Consider the following 24,923-nt stretch of genomic DNA (forward strand, 5'->3'; position numbering starts at 1 on the left):
AGGACCTAATGAATTTATTTCAATTGACTGATTGCCTTATATGAACTGTAACTCAGTGAAATCTTGTAAATTGTTGCGTTACGTACAGTACCAGTCAAAAGTTGACACCTACTCATTCCAGGGTTTTCATTATTTTTGATTGCTACATGATTGCTACGGGTTAGGCAACTCTGGTGTCCCGCCCCGGATTTCACCCCCCCATCTCATAGCCAAATAAATGGATTTCACCCCCCCATCTCATAGCCAAATAAATGGATTTCATCCCCCCCATCTCATAGCCAAATAAATGGATTTCATCCCCCCATCTCATAGCCAAATAAATGGATTTCACCCCCCCATCTCATAGCCAAATAAATGGATTTCACCCCCCCATCTCATAGCCAAATAAATGGATTTCACCCCCCCATCTCATAGCCAAATAAATGGATTTCACCCCCCCATCTCATAGCCAAATAAATGGATTTCATCCCCCCATCTCATAGCCAAATAAATGGATTTCACCCCCCCATCTCATAGCCAAATAAATGGATTTCATCCCCCCCATCTCATAGCCAAATAAATGGATTTCACCCCCCCATCTCATAGCCAAATAAATGGATTTCATCCCCCCCATCTCATAGCCAAATGGTTTTGACCGTTTAGAAGTTTTTAACGGAGTGAAGTTGTCTTTTCCCCCCCGCAGTGGTTTTACCCAATCATCTTCCAGAGGACACAATCCTATTTCTCACCAAAAACGGACTAATGGCAAAAGAAGCAAATACCATACGCTGTACAGGCCTAACTGAAGGAAAAGTGTGGGGGGGGGGGGGATGGAGGGGAGGTGGTATGCGCCGGTTTTCCTGTCCTCCCACGCCAGGCCTATGAGGGATGGTCAGGCGACCCTTCTCCACTCATCAGGGACAGACAGCTGGGTCGAGCGGCTCTGATCCATACACCACGGCTATCGCCAGATTTATTATCAGGACAGGACAATGAGGCCACAGTCACATAATTAACCAACCTCCCCAATACTGGCCAGACATTATTGGAAAATGGCCAGTAATGCTGGCTGGCTAATTAATTATTATTATTTTTTAAATAACTAAGTTTCTGTCCGTGTTTGAACTGACCTGGGACCAACAGGCAAATTGGAGGAATTAGATGGATCTCAGATTTATTCTGACAATTATGTAGTTTTAAGTAAAACCTTACAGTACTTTATCTTTCTGTAGTATGAACCTAGTGTGCCACACACACACACACACACATCACAGCTCACACACCATAGCTCACAGCTCTCACACACACACACCACAGCTCACACACATCACAGCTCACAGCTCACACACACACACACACACACACACACACACACACACACACACACACACACACACACACACACACACACACACATCACAGCTCACATTAACACGTTGGCCTTGACACTGGGGGGGGGGGGGGGGGGTTTCACAACGCTCCCCGACACACACAAAATGTCTGCCATAGAATGAAACAAGCTCGTTCTCATCCCCATGACCCCGTCTTGACTCCATAACACATCAACAACAAACAGAGTCCTCTTTCCTTTACTGACTTCATCTGCTAATCATGTTTAATGTTACGGCCGATACGTCCTCCATCTCTCATCTCTATCCTGAATCAATACTGAACAACACAGCTGCAGAGACCACAACAAGGTGAACTCAGCCATGTGACCATGTAGCCATACATCCATGTAACCATACAGCCATACATCCATGTAACCATGTAGCCATACATCCATGTAGCCATACAGCCATGTAACCATGTAGCCATACATCCATGTAACTATACATCCATGTAACCATACAGCCATGTAGCCATACAGCCATGTAGCCATACAGCCATGTAACCATACAGCCATACATCCATGTAACCATATAGCCATACATCCATGTAGCCATGTAACCATGTAGCCATACAACCATGTAGCCATACAGCCATGTAGCCATACATCCATGTAACTATACATCCATGTAACCATACAGCCATGTAGCCATACAGCCATGTAGCCATACAGCCATGTAACCATACATCCATGTGACCATGTAGCCATACATCCATGTGACCATGTAGCCATACAGCCATGTAGCCATACATCCATGTGACCATGTAGCCATACATCCATGTGACCATACAGCCATGTAGCCATACATCCATGTGACCATGTAGCCATACATCCATGTGGCCATGTAGCCATACATCCATGTGGCCATACAGCCATGTAACCATGTAGCCATACATCCATGTAGCCATACATCCATGTGGCCATACAGCCATGTAACCATGTAGCCATACATCCATGTGGCCATACAGCCATGTAGCCATACATCCATGTAGCCATACATCCATGTGGCCATACAGCCATGTAACCATGTAGCCATACATCCATGTGGCCATACAGCCATGTAACCATGTAGCCATACAGCCATGTAGCCATACATCCATGTGGCCATACAGCCATGTAACCATGTAGCCATACATCCATGTGGCCATACAGCCATGTAACCATGTAGCCATACAGCCATGTAACCATGTAGCCATACAGCCATGTGGCCATACAGCCATGTAGCCATACAGCCATGTAACCATGTAGCCATACATCCATGTAGCCATACATCCATGTAACCATGTAGCCATACATCCATGTAACCATACATCCATGTAGCCATACATCCATGTAACCATGTAACCATACATCCATGTAACCATACATCCATGTAGCCATACATCCATGTAACCATGTAACCATACATCCATGTAACCATACATCCATGTAACCATACATCCATGTAGCCATACATCCATGTAACCATACATCCATGTAACCATACATCCATGTAGCCATACATCCATGTAACCATACATCCATGTAGCCATACATCCATGTAGCCATACATCCATGTAACCATACATCCATGTAACCATACATCCATGTAACCATACATCCATGTAGCCATACATCCATGTAACCATACATCCATGTAACCATGTAACCATACATCCATGTAACCATACATCCATGTAACCATACATCCATGTAGCCATACATCCATGTAACCATACATCCATGTAACCATACATCCATGTAGCCATACATCCATGTAACCATACATCCATGTAACCATACATCCATGTAACCATACATCCATGTAACCATACATCCATGTAACCATGTAACCATACATCCATGTAGCCATACATCCATGTAACCATACATCCATGTAACCATACATCCATGTAACCATGTAACCATACATCCATGTAACCATACATCCATGTAACCATACATCCATGTAACCATACACGGTAACCATACCGTTCTCCGTAACGCAGATTTTATAGGGCCCTAATTAGCGCACTATATAGTGAATAAGGTTTCATTTAGGACGGCCCTCTACCGACCTGGCTTTGGCTCTAGGAGGGGTCACGGGACAGGGGTCACGGGAGGAGACGGTGGTGGTGTTGCCAGTGAGTTGTAGGGTTAGATGTAGATACGGGCTGGTTCGGGTTTCAGTCACAACGTTGTATCTGTATTGCAGATTACTTTATAACATGACTTATTGGGACTATATAGGGTCTTACCTCTTCCTGGTCCTCGGCCATGCGCTTCGTCCCCCTCTTCCCAAAGATACAGGCCAGGTCTGTCTGGCTGCGGCTGGACAGGTCCTTCCCTAGAAGGAGCAAGTTAGGGTTAGATACAGAGAGAGAGGTATCTATAAGGCTGATGTATTACATTAGAGAGAGAGAGGAGAGGTGTTTTATAAGGCTGAGGTATTACATTAGACAGAGAGAGGGGAGAGGTGTTCTATAAGGCTGAGGTATTACATTAGACAGAGAGAGGAGAGGAGAGGTGTTTTATAAGGCTGAGGTATTACATTAGACAGAGAGAGGAGAGGTGTTCTATAAGGCTGAGGTATTACATTAGACAGAGAGAGGAGAGGAGAGGTGTTTTATACATTTCATATGCATACACGTCTAACCAGGGCAATTATTCTAGATATTTTGTCTGACTTCTGACTCCATTCCCCCCCCGAAGTGTCTTGTTTTGCTAAGGCGTTCTGAGAAAAACACAAGTCAAATATAGATGTTGCAGGCTGCACTCTCGATGATACTGCCAGGTCCTTTCCTGTTGTCAGGAAAACACGGGACGACATTCCTCCCCCCTTTACCTCACCTGGCTTAGGAGCACTGTCTGTCGTCACTCAGTACCTACCTACTTCCTGTTTTCTCTCGTCTAGCCTCCATCTGACACCCTATTTCCTATTTAGGGTGCACATAACCCACACAGGGGATCTTGTCAAAACAAGTGCACTACGAAGAGAATAGTGTACCATTTTCAACGTAGCCACGCTTACGTCAATCAGGAGCTACTTCCTGTTTGGTCCATCTGGCATGTTCATTTGCAGCCCCCCTCTTTACATGACCCTACCTGATAACACCAGGCCCTAATCCGTCCACCAGGCCCTGAATGCTCCCAAATGGCACCCTAACCTCTATATAGTGCACTATAGAGTCAAAAGTAGTGCCCTAATGTAGGGAATAGGGTGCCATTTGGAATATGAGCCCATTACTCCTGTTGTGCTCCTAATATAGCCGTGAGTGGAAAGGCCGTGCTCCTGATAGATAAAGCAGGGAGATGGATAGGATAGGGACGGATTGGGATTGGGGATGTGCACTATACAGGATGAAGAAGGGGACAAATTGGGATTGGGGATGTGCACTATACAGGATGAAGAAGGGGACAAATTGGGATTGGGGATGTGCACTATACAGGATGAAGAAGGGGACAGATTGGGATTGGGGATGTGCACTATACAGGATGAAGAAGGGGACAGATTGGGATTGGGGATGTGCACTATACAGGATGAAGAAGGGGACGGATTGGGAATGGGGATGTGCACTATACAGGATGAAGAAGGGGACAGATTGGGATTGGGGATGTGCACTATACAGGATGAAGAAGGGGACAGATTGGGATTGGGGATGTGCACTATACAGGATCAAGAAGGGGTCAGATTGGGATTGGGGATGTGCACTATACAGGATGAAGAAGGGGACAGATTGGGATTGGGGATGTGCACTATACAGGATGAAGAAGGGGTCAGATTGGGATTGGGGATGTGCACTATACAGGATGAAGAAGGGGACGGATTGGGATTGGGGATGTGCACTATACAGGATGAAGAAGGGGACGGATTGGGATTGGGGATGTGCACTATACAGGATGAAGACGGGGGCAGATTGGGGTTGGGGATGTGCACTATACAAGATGAAGAAGGGGACAGATTGGGATTGGGGATGTGCACTATACAGGATGAAGAAGGGGTCAGATTGGGATTGGGGATGTGCACTATACAGGATGAAGAAGGGGACGGATTGGGATTGGGGATGTGCACTATACAGGATGAAGAAGGGGACAAATTGGGAATGGGGATGTGCACTATACAGGACGAAGAAGGGGACAGATTGGGATTGGGGATGTGCACTATACAGGACGAAGAAGGGGACGGATTGGGATTGGGGATGTGCACTATACAGGACGAAGAAGGGGACAGATTGGGATTGGGGATGTGCACTATACAGGACGAAGAAGGGGACGGATTGGGATTGGGGATGTGCACTATACAGGACGAAGAAGGGGACGGATTGGGATTGGGGATGTGCACTATACAGGATGAAGAAGGGGACGGATTGGGATTGGGGATGTGCACTATACAGGATGAAGAAGGGGACCGATTGGGATTGGGGATGTGCACTATACAGGATGAAGGGGACAGATTGGGATTGGGGATGTGCACTATACAGGATGAAGATGGGGACAGATTGGGATTGGGGATGTGCACTATACAGGATGAAGATGGGGACAGATTGGGAATGAGTCCACAATAGTACCATATTCCCTATATAGTGCACTACCTTTCACCAGAACTCTAATTGTGTGACCAGAACCATTTCAACCAGTGCACTATAAAAGGAATAGGATGACATTATGTACGTAACATGGGGTGCTCTCCCATTGCCCCCCCCCTCAGACAGCCCGTTGCTGTTGTTGTCCTTTCACCCCAATACTTAAAGAAGAGACTCATTAACCCTCGGACACAGATAGATGAACTTTCACACAATTCTTCCCTTTTTTTCCTCCAAATGGACAACATGTTGTTGTCTCCTTTCCTTCTCGGTCCTCAGGACAACCTCGTTGACCCCAGATGAACCATCAGAGTTTCTCCTCCTCCTCCCCCTCCTCTTCCTCCTGACTGATGAACAGTTTGCCAAGTGTGGAACAACCAGTTACTGATTTCATTTAACCGTTTAGTAATTAAGAATTGAGGCCGGGTTACCTAACTACTTGTTAGTTGGCTCAATCCTTGAGTGCCGGTTAGCTAGCGAACACACACACACACACACACACACACACACAGACTAAGCTTAATTAACAGCAGCAGGAATGTTGACCCGAGAGTGTTGCCATGGCCACCTGAGGGACGCTCTCCTGTCACTGGCTGGACCACATGCTCCTCCTACAAAACATCCCCTCTCTGAAACGTGATAGGTCCATACTGAACCTGCCTAGTGGTTAGAGTGTTGTACTAGTAACTGAAAGGTTGCAAGATCGAATCCACCGAGCTGACAAGGTAAAAATCTGTAGTTCTGCCCCTGAACAAGGCAGTTAACCCACCGTTCCTAGGCCGTCATTGAAAATAAGAATTTGTTCTTAACTGACCTGCCTAGTTAAATAAAGGTAAAAAAATAAAAAAATAATTGACTGTACGTTTGTTTATCCCACGTGTAACTGTGTTGTTTTTGTCGCACTGCTTTGCTTTATCTTGGCCAGGTAGCAGTTGTAAATGAGAACTTGTTCTCAACTGGCCTCCCTGGTTAAATAAAGGTGTTCTCAACTGGCCTACCTGGTTAAATAAAGGTGTTCTCAACTAGCCTACCTGGTTAAATAAAGGTGTTCTCAACTAGCCTACCTGGTTAAATAAAGGTGTTCTCAACTGGCCTACCTGGTTAAATAAAGGTGTTCTCAACTAGCCTACCTGGTTAAATAAAGGTGTTCTCAACTAGTCTACCTGGTTAAATAAAGGTGTTCTCAACTGGCCTACCTGGTTAAATAAAGGTGTTCTCAACTGGCCTACCTGGTTAAATAAAGGTGTTCTCAACTGGCCTACCTGGTTAAATAAAGGTGTTCTCAACTGGCCTACCTGGTTAAATAAAGGTGTTCTCAACTAGCCTACCTGGTTAAATAAAGGTGTTCTCAACTGGCCTACCTGGTTAAATAAAGGTGTTCTCAACTAGCCTACCTGGTTAAATAAAGGTGTTCTCCACTGGCCTACCTGGTTAAATAAAGGTGTTCTCAACTGGCCTACCTGGTTAAATAAAGGTGTTCTCAACTGGCCTACCTGGTTAAATAAAGGTGTTCTCAACTGGCCTACCTGGTTAAATAAAGGTGTTCTCAACTGGCCTACCTGGTTAAATAAAGGTGTTCTCAACTGGCCTACCTGGTTAAATAAAGGTGTTCTCAACTAGCCTACCTGGTTAAATAAAGGTGTTCTCAACTAGCCTACCTGGTTAAATAAAGGTGTTCTCAACTAGGCCTACCTGGTTAAATAAAGGTGTTCCCAACTAGCCTACCTGGTTAAATAAAGGTGTTCTCAACTGGCCTACCTGGTTAAATAAAGGTGTTCTCAACTAGCCTACCTGGTTAAATAAAGGTGTTCTCAACTGGCCTACCTGGTTAAATAAAGGTGTTCTCAACTAGCCTACCTGGTTAAATAAAGGTGTTCTCAACTGGCCTACCTGGTTAAATAAAGGTGTTCTCAACTAGCCTACCTGGTTAAATAAAGGTGTTCTCAACTGGCCTACCTGGTTAAATAAAGGTGTTCTCAACTGGCCTACCTGGTTAAATAAAGGTGTTCTCAACTGGCCTACCTGGTTAAATAAAGGTGTTCTCAACTGGCCTACCTGGTTAAATAAAGGTGTTCTCAACTGGCCTACCTGGTTAAATAAAGGTGTTCTCAACTGGCCTACCTGGTTAAATAAAGGTGTTCTCAACTGGCCTACCTGGTTAAATAAAGGTGTTCTCAACTGGCCTACCTGGTTAAATAAAGGTGTTCTCAACTGGCCTACCTGGTTAAATAAAGGTGTTCTCAACTGGCCTACCTGGTTAAATAAAGGTGTTCTCAACTGGCCTACCTGGTTAAATAAAGGTGTTCTCAACTGGCCTACCTGGTTAAATAAAGGTGTTCTCCAGCCACTGGCCTACCTGGTTAAATAAAGGTGTTCTCAACTGGCCTACCTGGTTAAATAAAGGTGTTCTCAACTGGCCTACCTGGTTAAATAAAGGTGTTCTCAACTGGCCTACCTGGTTAAATAAAGGTGTTCTCACTGGCCACCGGTAGGGCCCGCCTACCTGGTTAAATAAAGGTGTTCTCAACTAGCCTACCTGGTTAAATAAAGGTGTTCTCAACTAGCCTACCTGGTTAAATAAAGGTGTTCTCAACTAGCCTACCTGGTTAAATAAAGGTGTTCTCAACTAGCCTACCTGGTTAAATAAAGGTGTTCTCAACTGGCCTACCTGGTTAAATAAAGGTGTTCTCAACTAGCCTACCTGGTTAAATAAAGGTGTTCTCAACTAGCCTACCTGGTTAAATAAAGGTGTTCTCAACTGGCCTACCTGGTTAAATAAAGGTGTTCTCAACTGGCCTACCTGGTTAAATAAAGGTGTTCTCAACTGGCCTACCTGGTTAAATAAAGGTGTTCTCAACTAGTCTACCTGGTTAAATAAAGGTGTTCTCAACTGGCCTACCTGGTTAAATAAAGGTGTTCTCAACTGGCCTACCTGGTTAAATAAAGGTGTTCTCAACTGGCCTACCTGGTTAAATAAAGGTGTTCAACTGGCCTACCTGGTTAAATAAAGGTGTTCTCAACTGGCCTACCTGGTTAAATAAAGGTGTTCTCAACTGGCCTACCTGGTTAAATAAAGGTGTTCTCAACTGGCCTACCTGGTTAAATAAAGGTGTTCAACTGGCCTACCTGGTTAAATAAAGGTGTTCAACTGGCCTACCTGGTTAAATAAAGGTGTTCAACTGGCCTACCTGGTTAAATAAAGGTGTTCTCAACTGGCCTACCTGGTTAAATAAAGGTGTTCTCAACTGGCCTACCTGGTTAAATAAAGGTGTTCTCAACTGGCCTACCTGGTTAAATAAAGGTGTTCTCAACTGGCCTACCTGGTTAAATAAAGGTGTTCTCAACTGGCCTACCTGGTTAAATAAAGGTGTTCTCAACTGGCCTACCTGGTTAAATAAAGGTGTTCTCAACTGGCCTACCTGGTTAAATAAAGGTGTTCTCAACTGGCCTACCTGGTTAAATAAAGGTGTTCTCAACTGGCCTACCTGGTTAAATAAAGGTGTTCTCAACTGGCCTACCTGGTTAAATAAAGGTGTTCTCAACTGGCCTACCTGGTTAAATAAAGGTGTTCTCAACTGGCCTACCTGGTTAAATAAAGGTGTTCTCAACTAGCCTACCTGGTTAAATAAAGGTGTTCTCAACTGGCCTACCTGGTTAAATAAAGGTGTTCTCAACTGGCCTACCTGGTTAAATAAAGGTGTTCTCAACTGGCCTACCTGGTTAAATAAAGGGAAAATAAAAATAAAATCCTAAAACAGTCCGTTATAAATTGATTTCTGGGTCAGTTGGGCATCATTTGAAAGCTCGTTCCATTGCCAACATGACTAGCTAAGTTATAAAATACGATAGTGTTATGTTTTCATAATACAATTCCGGGAAACATCACCATTGTGGTGCGCATAGAAAGATCACAATCAAATGTATTTATAAAGCCCTTACATCAGCTGATATCTCAAAGTGCTGTACAGAAACCCAGCCTAAAACCCCAAACAGCAAGCAATGCAGATGTAGAAGCACGATGGCTAGGAAGAACTCCCTAGAAAGGCAGGAACCTGGGAAGAAACCTAGAGAGGAACCAGGCTCTGAGGGACGGCCAGTCCTCCTCTGACATTCAGGTGTGTGTGTTGCTACACATTTTCTTCACAGGAGACAAACAGGCTCATTCTGCTCAGAATAACCCGGGGTATGATGCCACGTCATCGTGTTTCATGATATGGAAATGTGAAGTGCACATTTGAACGGGTGTTTGGCTTGCTTGTATGACATCACCGCAGTATTTATTACAATCCTCAATGTCTAAATCTTTCAGAATACACTTAGTCCTATTAAATTTATAGCATTTCCCTCATTTAGTCAACACATTTTGGGGGGGGGGCGGGGGGGGCAAAAGTTGCCCATTAAAGTGGGAGTAATGGGGTCATCATCTTGTCACACGGTGCTCAAGTTCATAAAAGCGGTCAGTCAAAACCTCTACAGAGCTGTGAAGAGGAGACCCTGAGCTCTGACCTCATGTATAACATGTTACTGTACAGCCACTGAGCTCTGACCTCGTGTATAGCATGTTACTGTACAGACCCTGAGCTCTGACCTCGTGTATAGCATGTTACTGTACAGACCCTGAGCTCTGACCTCGTGTATAGCATGTTACTGTACATCCACTGAGCTCTGACCTCATGTATAGCATGTTACTGTACAGCCACTGAGCTCTGACCTCGTGTATAGCATGTTACTGTACAGACACTGACCTCATGTATAGCATGTTACTGTACAGCCTCTGAGCTCTGACCTCATGTATAGCATGTTACTGTACAGCCACTGAGCTCTGACCTCATGTATAGCATGTTACTGTACAGACCCTGAGCTCTGACCTCATGTATAGCATGTTACTGTACAGACCCTGAGCTCTGACCTCATGTATAACATGTTACTGTACAGCCTCTGAGCTCTGACCTCATGTATAACATGTTACTGTACAGACCCTGAGCTCCAATTTAATTTCCAACTCTCTCTCTCTACTTCTAGAGCTGGGAATTACCAGGGACCTCATGATACGATATTATCACCATACTTAGGTGCAGATACATGCATTGTGATTCTATATGTATTGTGATTCTCGTGATTCTATATGTATTGTGATTCTATATGCATTGTGATTCTATATGCATTGTGATTCTATATGCATTGTGAATCTATATGTATTGTGATTCTATATGTATTGTGATTCTATATGTATTGTGATTCTATATGCATCGTGATTCTATATGCATCGTGATTCTATATGTATCGTGATTCTATATGCATCGTGATTCTATATGTATTGTGATTCTATATGCATCGTGATTCTATATGCATCGTGATTCTATATGCATCGTGATTCTATATGTATCGTGATTCTATATGCATCGTGATTCTATATGTATTGTGATTCTATATGTATTGTGATTCTATATGTATTGTGATTCTATATGTATTGTGATTCTATATGTATTGTGATTCTATATGCATTGTGATTCTATATGTATTGTGATTCTATATGCAGTGTGATTCTATATGCATTGTGATTCTATATGCATTGTGATTCTATATGCATTGTGATTCTATATGCAGTGTGATTCTATATGCATTGTGATTCTATATGCATCGTGATTCTATATGTATCGTGATTCTATATGTATTGTGATTCTATATGTATTGTGATTCTATATGTATTGTGATTCTATATGCATTGTGATTCTATATGTATTGTGATTCTATATGCAGTGTGATTCTATATGCATTGTGATTCTATATGCATCGTGATTCTATATGTATTGTGATTCTATATGCATCGTGATTCTATATGCATCGTGATTCTATATGCATCGTGATTCTATATGCATTGTGATTCTATATGTATTGTGATTCTATATGTATTGTGATTCTATATGTATTGTGATTCTATATGTATTGTGATTCTATATGTATTGTGATTCTATATGTATTGTGATTCTATATGCATTGTGATTCTATATGTATTGTGATTCTATATGCAGTGTGATTCTATATGCATTGTGATTCTATATGCATTGTGATTCTATATGCAGTGTGATTCTATATGCATTGTGATTCTATATGCATCGTGATTCTATATGTATCGTGATTCTATATGTATTGTGATTCTATATGTATTGTGATTCTATATGTATTGTGATTCTATATGCATTGTGATTCTATATGTATTGTGATTCTATATGCAGTGTGATTCTATATGCATTGTGATTCTATATGCATTGTGATTCTATATGTATTGTGATTCTATATGTATTGTGATTCTATATGCATTGTGATTCTATATGCATTGTGATTCTATATGCATTGTGATTCTATATGCATTGTGATTCTATATGCATTGTGATTCGTTACTGCGATTTTACATTTGATGTTCCAAACATATTGTTCACTATAGGTCTGCGGCAGGGAGACGAGAGAGCATTGCGAACAAGTATTGATCATTCATGGAAATAAAAGTCCTGAAAACATGTTGTCTCACTATTTAAAAAGATGGAGAACAATCTATAGGATGAAAAATTGAGTTTTGAAGCGGTTACATCCGACTTGCGCTAGCTAACGCTGCCTACAGTAGCACAACGTATCTTGCTGGTCTTTGGTGATGCCCTGTCCTGGCTGGGCTGGATTGCTCTCCTTCACTGTTCAACCCAGTGTTCAAGACTGATGCCCTTCGTTTCATTAGTGGAGAAAGGTACCAGTGTGTCTCTGCCACCAACCCAGCCTCTACCCCTCTTCCAGGCACAGTGTATCTGAGCCGACGGGGAGATTCTTTATGACTACATGCCCTGGCTTCAAAAAGCTGTCTCTCTGGTCCGTTGTTATTGATGTCTTGTCTTTGTTCAGGATTGATGGCCTTCGTTTGTGGAGAAAGGCAGTGGCCTCTCCTCTGCCCAGACCCGGCTCTCTGCTGCACAGGCTATTTTAGACCCAACCCCAGCTCCAAGCCCAGTGTGTCCAACCCCACAGCATAAACCAGTAGCCCACTTTTATCATTTGTCCAACCATTTATCAGCTGTCAGGCTGTGGAGGCGGCTGATGTAGAGTCTAACTGCAGTACTTAATCTATCCATCCTGCTGCTGTGTGGCCTCGCCTCGTGTGGCCTCGCCTCACCTGGCCTCGCCTCGCCTCACCTGGCCTCGCCTGGCTGCCTAGTTGACTTAGACACACAGTGTTGTAGTAGACGCTGTATACCCACTTCCCCACCCCCAGTGGGCATTGTGTATCCTCCTTAATCCCCACTGATGCGTATGGAAGTAGTGTGTCCAATATTTTCTTTTTAATAAATAATGCTCTACGAAATGGTCCAAACTTCATGTCTCTATCGTAATCCGTTCAGAAGTTATTGGAGTTTTAAACCCTTGTAGGATGGTCAGAATTAGGGTGACTAAACCAACGGAGGTCAGAATTAGGGTGACTAAACCAACGGAGGCCAGAATTAGGGTGACTAAACCCAAAGGAGGCCAGAATTAGGGTGACTAAACCAATGGAGGCCAGAATTAGGGTGACTAAACCAATGGAGGCCAGAATTAGGGTGACTAAACCAATGGAGGTCAGAATTAGGGTGACTAAACCAATGGAGGTCAGAATTAGGGTGACTAAAACCAATGGAGGCCAGAATTAGGGTGACTAAACCAATGGAGGCCAAATAATTTTTTCTTTTTTTAAGTTGAGTAAAAAAAAAAAAAGGAAGCCAATTAGTTTTCAGCACTTTTATTTCCATGACTGTCAACTCATTTTCTCATGGCTCTCGTCCCTCTGCAGCAGACAAACGGTAAGCAATATGTTTGGGACGTCGAACCGTAATAAACATCGTATCGCCACCTAAGTATCGTAAGGTCCCAGAACATTTCCCAGCCCTACTGGATTCTGTGGAAGAATTAAAGTCAGTCCTAATTAAAAACCCTCTCCAGCAGCACACCGTCTTCATGTTAAATGTGACAACACCATCCTAAATGGCACCCTATTCCCTAATGTAGGGTGTTAGCGGGACTAAGATGCCATTTGGGAGGTAGCCTAGCGGCACAGCCAGAAGAGGACTTGCCACCCCTCATAGCCTGGTTCCTCTAGGTTTCTTCCTAGGTTTTGGCCTTTTCAAGGGAGTTTTTCCTAGCCACCGTGCTTCTAGACCTGCATTGCTTGCTGTTTGGGGTTTTAGGCTGGGTTTCTGTACAGCACTTTGAGATATCAGCTGATGTACGAAGGGCTATATAAATACATTTGATTTGGTTAGAGTGTTGGACTAGTAACCGCAAGGTTGCTAGATTCGAATCCCTGACCTGACAAGGCAAAAATCTGTCGTTCCGCCCCTGAACAAGGCAGTTAACCCACTGTTCCTAGGCCGTAGTTGTAAATAAGAATTTGTTCTTAACTGACTTTCCTCGTTAAAGAAAAGGCTTCTCATGTCATCCGGCCATTAATTTGTTAGTTGTCAGATTAGTCCATCTGTCTGGGGGTAAACCCATGGTGATTGGCTGAGTGGTTTAAAGCCATGGTGATAGGCTAATCTGTTTTTTGGCAGGAGTCACTCTGATTGGCACTCAGCTGTTTCCATATCGACAGTGACCTTGGCACCCACTAGGTATTCCATAACACTTCCTTGGCAACCTGCAGTACCTGCCTAACGATAGATCCTGCCATGATGTTGGAACATTTAGAAAGGGAGTGTAAAAATAGAAACCGCTAAACCTTTTTCTTTATCTAAACTAAGGGGCTACGTCCCAAATAGCACCATTTGCCCTATACAGTGAACTACTTTTGACCAGGGCAGGGCTCATAGGCCCAAAAGCAGTGTACTACGTAGGGAATAGGGCTGTGATTTTAGTCTAGGTCTCACACTTACGTGTCTTTTTGTTGAGCAAAACTTCTTGTGGAAGGTACTAAGCGGTGCACAGACCCCCTTGCTCCACTTCGTGGAGATAAGTTGACTTTCCTTGTGGGTCTATTTTGCAGGGGGACTGTGAAGCTGTATAGTCTATTTGGCAGGGGGACTGTGAAGCTGTATAGTCTATTTGGCAGGGGGACTGTGAAGCTGTATAGTCTATTTGGCAGGGGGACTGTGAAGCTGTATAGTCTATTTGGCAGGGGGACTGTGAAGCTGTATAGTCTATTTGGCAGGGGGACTGTGAAGCTGTATAGTCTATTTGGCAGGGGGACTGTGAAGCTGTATAGTCTATTTGGCAGGGGGACTGTGAAGCTGTATAGTCTATTTGGCAGGGGGACTGTGAAGCTGTATAGTCTATTTGGCAGGGGGACTGTGAAGCTGTATAGTCTATTTGGCATGGGGACTGTGAAGCCAGATGTATAGTCTATTTGGCATGGGGACTGTGAAGCCAGATGTATAGTCTATTTGGCATGGGGACTGTGAAGCCAGATGTATAGTCTATTTGGCAGGGGGACTGTGAAGCCAGATGTATAGTCTATTTGGCAGGGGGACTGTGAAGCCAGATGTATAGTCTATTTGGCAGGGGGACTGTGAAGCCAGATGTATAGTCTATTTGGCAGGGGGACTGTGAAGCCAGATGTATAGTCTATTTGGCAGGGGGACTGTGAAGCCAGATGTATAGCCTATTTGGCAGGGGGACTGTGAAGCCAGATGTATAGTCTATTTGGCAGGGGGACTGTGAAGCCAGATGTATAGTCTATTTGGCAGGGGGACTGTGAAGCCAGATGTATAGTCTATTTGGCAGGGGGACTGTGAAGCCAGATGTATAGCCTATTTGGCAGGGGGACTGTGAAGCCAGATGTATAGTCTATTTGGCAGGGGGACTGTGAAGCCAGATGTATAGTCTATTTGGCAGGGGGACTGTGAAGCCAGATGTATAGTCTATTTGGCAGGGGGACTGTGAAGCCAGATGTATAGTCTATTTGGCAGGGGGACTGTGAAGCCAGATGTATAGTCTATTTGGCAGGGGGACTGTGAAGCCAGATGTATAGTCTATTTGGCAGGGGGACTGTGAAGCCAGATGTATAGTCTATTTGGCAGGGGGACTGTGAAGCCAGATGTATAGTCTATTTGGCAGGGGGACTGTGAAGCCAGATGTATAGTCTATTTGGCAGGGGGACTGTGAAGCCAGATGTATAGTCTATTTGGCAGGGGGACTGTGAAGCCAGATGTATAGTCTATTTGGCAGGGGGACTGTGAAGCCAGATGTATAGTCTATTTGGCAGGGGGACTGTGAAGCCAGATGTATAGTCTATTTGGCAGGGGGACTGTGAAGCCAGATGTATAGTCTATTTGGCAGGGAGACTGTGAAGCCAGATGTATAGTCTATTTGGCAGGGGGACTGTGAAGCCAGATGTATAGTCTATTTGGCAGGGGGACTGTGAAGCCAGATGTATAGTCTATTTGGCAGGGGCACTGTGAAGCCAGATGTATAGTCTATTTGGCAGGGGGACTGTGAAGCCAGATGTATAGTCTATTTGGCAGGGGGACTGTGAAGCCAGATGTATAGTCTATTGTCTGTTTCCGTCTTTTATTACAGAATGTGAAACAACGTGTTTGCTGCTTTTCATTAAATCATAGCTGTTCTTTATATGACCTATTCAGAATATTATCTATATATTATATCTATATATATATATATAAATATTAACTATAGCTATATATATATATATATATATAAATATTATCTATAGCTATATATTATCTATATATATATATATATCATTTGATCAGTTATGAAAATTAAACATTTAATGCGGTGGGAAAAACATGTATCTGATAAAAAGTGTTTCAGTTAAAACCGACTGTCAAATTATTAGAAAATGGAACCATTGTGATTTATATAGACACACAAAAGTAACAACAGCCTCTGATTAAAGGGTTCCCACTGGGCCCTCAGTCATCATTATTCACACAACTCCCAATTCAATCAAGTCACAATTATCAGCTTTGGTATTGACGTCAGCGAGCAGGCTTTCCCAGAGAGGAGACACACGGGTAGGACTACCAACAGAAAACATCTGTAAAAAACACTAATTATGAAATTTGGACCACGGAAATCCAATGTTTATATAAAATGTCTGCCATTTCCTCCTCTACGTTTTAACAGTCTAAGTAAATGTAATATAGGACAACATTACAGAATCCATGTGTACTATGTCGTTTCATTTAGTCTCGTTATAATACGGAAAATGTAGTAGGCCATTACAAAAGAACAGAATACCACATTTTAAGTTGACTGTGTCGGCTATTCTATTAAAGATCTATCCGAGGTTCAGCTTTAAGTCAAAGGGCATGTTTTAAAACTATTTTTTGATACTCCCCTAATGTCTTGCTAATAATGAATGAGAATATAATCCATTTGGTTTATAAAAAAATATTTTAAAAATCAGTATCTGTCCCATCTCTCCCATTGGTTCTTATTTTCAATCCAAAAAGAAAATGCAGAGATTCACAAGACCGTAACACTGAAATGATGCAACGTGCTGCCTCACCCCAGATGGCGAGGACACAAGTAGCCTAGTGGTTAGAGGCAGGTAGCCTAGTGGTTAGAGGAGGCAGGTAGCCTAGTGGTTAGAGGCAGGTAGCCTAGTGGTTAGAGGAGGCAGGTAGCCTAGTGGTTAGAGGCAGGTAGCCTAGTGGTTAGAGGAGGCAGGTAGCCTAGTGGTTAGAGGAGGCAGGTAGCCTAGTGGTTAGAGGAGGCAGGTAGCCTAGTGGTTAGAGGAGGCGGGTAGCCTAGTGGTTAGAGGCAGGTAGCCTAGTGGTTAGAGGAGGCAGGTAGCCTAGTGGTTAGAGGCAGGTAGCCTAGTGGTTAGAGGCAGGTAGCCTAGTGGTTAGAGGAGGCTGGTAGCCTAGTGGTTAGAGGAGGCAGGTAGCCTAGTGGTTAGAGGAGGCAGGTAGCCTAGTGGTTAGAGGAGGCAGGTAGCCTAGTGGTTAGAGGAGGCAGGTAGCCTAGTGGTTAGAGGAGGCAGGTAGCCTAGTGGTTAGAGGAGGCAGGTAGCCTAGTGGTTAGAGGCAGGTAGCCTAGTGGTTAGAGGCAGGTAGCCTAGTGGTTAGAGGAGGCTGGTAGCCTAGTGGTTAGAGGAGGCAGGTAGCCTAGTGGTTAGAGGAGGCGGGTAGCCTAGTGGTTAGAGGCAGGTAGCCTAGTGGTTAGAGGAGGCGGGTAGCCTAGTGGTTAGAGGAGGCTGGTAGCCTAGTGGTTAGAGGCAGGTAGCCTAGTGATTAGAGGAGGCGGGTAGCCTAGTGGTTAGAGGATGCTGGTAGCCTAGTGGTTAGAGGAGGCGGGTAGCCTAGTGGTTAGAGGAGGCAGGTAGCCTAGTGGTTAGAGCGTTGGACTAGATGGCGAGGACACAAGTGAAGCCATTGGAAAAAAATGATTTACAAAGAAATCATAGCTTTTGAACATGCTATAGGCCTATATTTTTAGAGCGGCGGGTAGCCTAGTGGTTAGAGGAGGCTGGTAGCCTAGTGGTTAGAGGAGGCGGGTAGCCTAGTGGTTAGAGGAGGCGGGTAGCCTAGTGGTTAGAGGAGGCAGGTAGCCTAGTGGTTAGAGGAGGCAGGTAGCCTAGTGGTTAGAGGAGGCAGGTAGCCTAGTGGTTTGAGGAGGCAGGTAGCCTAGTGGTTAGAGGAGGCAGGTAGCCTGGCGGTTAGAGGAGGCAGGTAGCCTAGTGGTTAGAGGAGGCAGGTAGCCTAGTGGTTAGAGGAGGCAGGTAGCCTAGTGGTTAGAGGAGGCAGGTAGCCTAGTGGTTAGAGGAGGCTGGTAGCCTAGTGGTTAGAGGAGGCGGGTAGCCTAGTGGTTAGAGGAGGCGGGTAGCCTAGTGGTTAGAGGAGGCGGGTAGCCTAGTGGTTAGAGGAGGCGGGTAGCCTAGTGGTTAGAGGAGGCGGGTAGCCTAGTGGTTAGAGGAGGCGGGTAGCCTAGTGGTTAGAGGAGGCGGGTAGCCTAGTGGTTAGAGGAGGTGGGTAGCCTAGTGGTTAGAGGAGGCGGGTAGCCTAGTGGTTAGAGGAGGCGGGTAGCCTAGTGGTTAGAGGAGGCGGGTAGCCTAGTGGTTAGAGGAGGCGGGTAGCCTGGCGGTTAGAGGAGGCAGGTAGCCTAGTGGTTAGAGGAGGCAGGTAGTCTAGTGGTTAGAGGAGGCAGGTAGCCTAGTGGTTAGAGGAGGCAGGTAGCCTAGTGGTTAGAGGAGGCAGGTAGCCTAGTGGTTAGAGGAGGCAGGTAGCCTAGTGGTTAGAGGCAGGTAGCCTAGTGGTTAGAGGCAGGTAGCCTAGTGGTTAGAGGAGGCTGGTAGCCTAGTGGTTAGAGGAGGCAGGTAGCCTAGTGGTTAGAGGAGGCGGGTAGCCTAGTGGTTAGAGGCAGGTAGCCTAGTGGTTAGAGGAGGCGGGTAGCCTAGTGGTTAGAGGAGGCTGGTAGCCTAGTGGTTAGAGGCAGGTAGCCTAGTGATTAGAGGAGGCGGGTAGCCTAGTGGTTAGAGGAGGCTGGTAGCCTAGTGGTTAGAGGAGGCGGGTAGCCTAGTGGTTAGAGGAGGCAGGTAGCCTAGTGGTTAGAGCGTTGGACTAGATGGCGAGGACACAAGTGAAGCCATTGGAAAAAAATGATTTACAAAGAAATCATAGCTTTTGAACATGCTATAGGCCTATATTTTTAGAGCGGCGGGTAGCCTAGTGGTTAGAGGAGGCTGGTAGCCTAGTGGTTAGAGGAGGCGGGTAGCCTAGTGGTTAGAGGAGGCGGGTAGCCTAGTGGTTAGAGGAGGCAGGTAGCCTAGTGGTTAGAGGAGGCAGGTAGCCTAGTGGTTAGAGGAGGCAGGTAGCCTAGTGGTTTGAGGAGGCAGGTAGCCTAGTGGTTAGAGGAGGCAGGTAGCCTGGCGGTTAGAGGAGGCAGGTAGCCTAGTGGTTAGAGGAGGCAGGTAGCCTAGTGGTTAGAGGAGGCAGGTAGTCTAGTGGTTAGAGGAGGCTGGTAGCCTAGTGGTTAGAGGAGGCAGGTAGCCTAGTGGTTAGAGGAGGCTGGTAGCCTAGTGGTTAGAGGAGGCGGGTAGCCTAGTGGTTAGAGGAGGCGGGTAGCCTAGTGGTTAGAGGAGGCGGGTAGCCTAGTGGTTAGAGGAGGCGGGTAGCCTAGTGGTTAGAGGAGGCGGGTAGCCTAGTGGTTAGAGGAGGCGGGTAGCCTAGTGGTTAGAGGAGGCGGGTAGCCTAGTGGTTAGAGGAGGCGGGTAGCCTAGTGGTTAGAGGAGGCGGGTAGCCTAGTGGTTAGAGGAGGCGGGTAGCCTAGTGGTTAGAGGAGGCGGGTAGCCTGGCGGTTAGAGGAGGCAGGTAGCCTAGTGGTTAGAGGAGGCAGGTAGTCTAGTGGTTAGAGGAGGCGGGTAGCCTGGCGGTTAGAGGAGGCGGGTAGCCTGGCGGTTAGAGGAGGCGGGTAGCCTGGCGGTTAGAGGAGGCGGGTAGCCTGGCGGTTAGAGCGGCAGGAACTGCCGGATCTGAATAAATAGGTAGGATGGATGGCTTCGATAGTCCAGCAACCGTATTGCGAAGTCTTTCATATGCTAATCATACAAATATTCTGCTTAAAAATTGATGATGCACTGCTACCCTCGGCTTTTATTATTCTTAGAGGAACAAACTAGTTAGCGACGGTGCCGGTAGTTAGCGACGGTGCCGGTAGTTAGCGACGGTGCCGGTAGTTAGCGACGGTGCCGGTAGTTAGCGACGGAGCGGGTAGTTATCGACGGTGCCGGTAGTTAGCGACGGTGCCGGTAGTTATCGACGGTGCCGGTAGTTATCAAAGTCCCAGACTTTATTGTGTGTTATCCTCGATGATTTTATTCATGTGCATGTATGGCTTTCAAGTTGTATGTGTGTTTAAAAAAAAAAAAATGGTCGAATTAATAAAACTAAAAACTAAGCGGTGTTGGTCCCAGATTTGTGACAACGTCGTCTTAACCTGTATATTAGCGACCTAGCTCTAACCCTGGCAATTTAACTGGTAAAACTGATGGGTAAACTCACAATGGCTGCCTGGTATTGTGATGCAACAATTTGCAGGGTCATTTGGAATGTTCATTCAAATGATGCGGCTCATTCAACGGAATGTATTTTATGTAGTGTCAGTTGAGCTGACTGAGCAAATCACAGCACAGATTGAAGGGTACATTTCCTGCTTTTACTTCCTGGCATGGGTCTAGGTCGAAAGTATACAGGTTTAGACAACGTTGTCACAAATCTGGGACCAGCGTCGTTGCGAACTAGCTTAGCTGGTCCGCAGACACACTCACAGGAGTGTTTAGTGTGTGTGTCTTGAGAGCAGGCCTGATGGAGGCTTTGAAAGCCAGGACAGGAGGGGAAAAGGTTTAAAGCAATAAATAACCAGTGTTATCAGGAGCCTGCTGGAGGAAGAGGATACAGCTGTAGGAACATAAATGGAATGGGGCCGTGAGACGACCAACTGGGGGGGGCGGTAGCTTTAGGAGCATGACTGGACTGGGGCCTGAGACAGCTGTCTGGGGGGGGGGGGGGGGGGTACCTTTAGGAGCATGACTGGACTGGGGCCGTGAGACGACCAACTGGGAGGAGGAGGGGCGGTAGCTTTAGGAGCATGACTGGACTGGGGCCTGAGACAGCTGTCTGGGGGGGGGTAGCTTTAGGAGCATGACTGGACTGGGGCCTGAGACAGCTGTCTGGGGGGGGGGGGGGGTAGCTTTAGGAGCATGACTGGACTGGGGCCTGAGACAGCTGTCTGGGGGGGGGGGGGGGGTAGCTTTAGGAGCATGACTGGACTGGGGCCTGAGACAGCTGTCTGGGGGGGGGGGGGGGGTAGCTTTAGGAACATGACTGGACTGGGGCCTGAGACAGCTGTCTGGGGGGGGGTAGCTTTAGGAGCATGACTGGACTGGGGCCTGAGACAGCTGTCTGGGGGGGGGTAGCTTTAGGAGCATGACTGGACTGGGGCCTGAGACAGCTGTCTGGGGGTGGGGGGGGGGTAGCTTTAGGAGCATGACTGGACTGGGGCCTGAGACAGCTGTCTGGGGGGAGGAGGGGAGGTAGCTGTAGGAGCATGACTGGACTGGGGCCTGAGACAGCTGTCTGGGGGGGTAGCTTTAGGAGCATGACTGGACTGGGGCCTGAGACAGCTGTCTGGGGGGGGGGGGTAGCTTTAGGAGCATGACTGGACTGGGGCCTGAGACAGCTGTCTGGGGGGTAGCTTTAGGAACATGACTGGACTGGGGCCGGAGACGACCAACTGGGGGGAGGAGGGGAGGTAGCTTTAGGAGCATGACTGGACTGGGGCCTGAGACAGCTGCTTGGGGGTGGGTAGCTTTAGGAGCATGACTGGACTGGGGCCTGAGATGGTTGGGGGGGTAGCTTTAGGAGCATGACTGGACTGGGGCCTGAGATGGTTGGGGGGGAGGGGGGGTAGCTTTAGGAACATGACTGGACTGGGGCCTGAGATGGTTGGGGGGGTAGCTGTAGGAGCATGACTGGACTGGGGCCTGAGATGGTTGGGGGGGGGGGGGGGGGGTTAGCTGTAGGAACATGACTGGACTGGGGCCTGAGACGGTTGGGGGGGAGGGCACGAGAGACGCATGAAGAGGCGGCGGGGGAAGCTAGTTGCTCCTGAAGGCTTTGAGCCTGGAAAACCGCTGGGAACCCAGAGGCGTGGTAGTAGCAGGTCCAGCAGACGTTTATTTATCTTAGCTGTTTGGTCTCTTTATCCCGACGCAAACGTGCCTCTGCTCTTTCACTACTTCAATAAAAATGTCCCTCTCAGCCCCCTCCAGCCCTCCCTCTCAGCCCCCTCCAGCCCTCCCTCTCAGCCCCCTCCAGCCCTCCCTCTCAGCCCCCTCCAGCCCTCGCTCTCAGCCCCCTCCAGCCCTCCCTCTCAGCCCCCTCCAGCCCTCGCTCTCAACCTCCTTGGCAGGGGCTCAAAACAGTGTTCTGATGTTATCAATGTTTTAGTCTGATAAATAAATAAAAATTGTTTTTATAAAGGTCGGACTGTTAAGAAATGCCAGTTGTCATTCTTCTGAAAACCTGCCTTCATCTTCTGGACATCTGATCAGTTTAAGTTATCTATTCGTATTTTTGGCTATCGGATAGGATTAAATGCAAAGGAATGAAATGAAAAGAACGGGAACCCCTCCCCCCATTCAAGTCAATGATTTGTCCATTCTACTCATTGTATTTCTACGTATTTAGTCCAACACGACAGATAAAGTCCAGATACAGTGGGGAGAGCAAGTATTTGATACACTGCCGATTTTGCAGGTTTTCCAACTTACAAAGCATGTAGAGGTCTGTAATTTTTATCATAGGTACACTTCAACTGTGAGAGACGGAATCTAAAACAAAAATCCAGAAAATCACATTGTATGATTTTTAAGTAATTAATTTGCATTTTATTGCATGACATAAGTATTTGATACATCAGAAAAGCAGAACTTAATATTTGGTACAGAAACCTTTGTTTGCAATTACAAAGATCATACGTTTCCTGTAGTTATTGACCAGGTTTGCACACACTGCAGCAGGGATTTTGGCCCACTCCTCCATACAGACCTTCTCCAGATCCTTCAGGTTTCGGGGCTGTCGCTGGGCAATACGGACTTTCAGCTCCCTCCAAAGATTTTCTATTGGGTTCAGGTCTGGAGACTGGCTAGGCCACTCCAGGACCTTGAGATGCTTCTTACGGAGCCACTCCTTAGTTGCCCTGGCTGTGTGTTTCGGGTCGTTGTCATGCTGGAAGATCCAGCAACGACCCATCTTCAATGCTCTTACTGAGGGAAGGAGGTTTTTGGCCAAGATCTCACGATACATGGCCCCATCCATCCTCCCCTCAATACGGTGCAGTCGTCCTGTCCCCTTTGCAGAAAAGCATCCCCAAAGAATGATGTTTCCACCTCCATGCTTCACGGTTGGGAGGGTGTTCTTGGGGTTGTACTCAACCTTCTTCTTCCTCCAAACACGGCAAGTGGAGTTTAGACCAAAAAGCTATATTTTTGTCTCATCAGACCACATGACCTTCTCCCATTCCTCCTCTGGATCATCCAGATGGTCATTGGCAAACTTCAGACGGGCCTGGAAATGCGCTGGCTTGAGCAGGGGGACCTTGCATGCGCTGCAGGATTTCAATCCATGACGGTGTAGTGTGTTACTAATGGTTTTCTTTGAGACTGTGGTCCCAGCTCTCTTCAGCTCATTGACCAGGTCCTGCCGTGTAGTTATGGGCTGATCCCTCACCTTTCTCATGATCATTGATGCCCCACGAGGTGAGATCTTGCATGGAGCCCCAGACCGAGGGTGGTTGACCGTCATCTTCAACTTCTTCCATTTTCTAATAATTGCGCCAACAGTTGTTGCCTTCTCACCAAGCTGCTTGCCTATTGTCCTGTAGCCCATCCCAGCCTTGTGCAGGTCTACAATTTTATCCCTGATGTCCTTACACAGCTCTCTGGTCTTGGCCATTGTGGAGAGATTGGAGTCTGTTTGATTGAGTGTGTGTACAGGTGTCTTTTATACAGGTAACAAGTTCAAACAGGTGCAGTTAATACAGGTAATGAGTGGAGAACAGGAGGGCTTCTTAAAGAAAAACTAACAGGTCTGTGAGAGCCGGAATTCTTACTGGTTGGTAGGTGATCAAATACTTATTTTACTCACTTATGTCATGCAATAAAATGCAAATTAATTACTTAAAAATCATACAATGTGATTTTTTGGATTTTTGTTTTAGATTCCGTCTCTCACAGTTGAAGTGTACCTATGATAAAAAATTACAGACCTCTACATGCTTTGTAAGTAGGAAAACCTTCAAAATCGGCAGTGTATCAAATACTTGTTCTCCCCACTGTATATAACTGGGCCTGGACACGTTTGGAAAATTGTATTAATGTTAGAATAATATGTAGGGATGTAACGTTACGCTTCAGTCCCCTGTTCAAATGTTTAAGACATGAGTATATCGGTCTGCGGGACACTAAACCGATCCAAAATGTAACATGCATCCACCAATGCCTTTCTTTCTACCTG

General features: G+C 46.0%; 1 protein-coding gene across 1 annotated transcript in view; it reads right to left on the reverse strand.

Annotated features, from left to right (window-relative positions):
• The window catches only part of pinx1 (PIN2 (TERF1) interacting telomerase inhibitor 1), a 60,910-nt gene that overhangs the window by 29,428 nt on the left and 6,559 nt on the right, over nucleotides 1-24,923 (reverse strand). The window contains exon 7 of the mRNA XM_071412459.1: nucleotides 3,607-3,695. Coding sequence (XP_071268560.1) covers nucleotides 3,607-3,695 — 89 coding nt within the window. The remainder of the gene's footprint in view (nucleotides 1-3,606; nucleotides 3,696-24,923) is intronic.

The sequence above is a fragment of the Salvelinus alpinus genome, chromosome 8, assembly GCF_045679555.1.
Source record: "Salvelinus alpinus chromosome 8, SLU_Salpinus.1, whole genome shotgun sequence".
Lineage (NCBI taxonomy): Eukaryota > Metazoa > Chordata > Actinopteri > Salmoniformes > Salmonidae > Salvelinus > Salvelinus alpinus.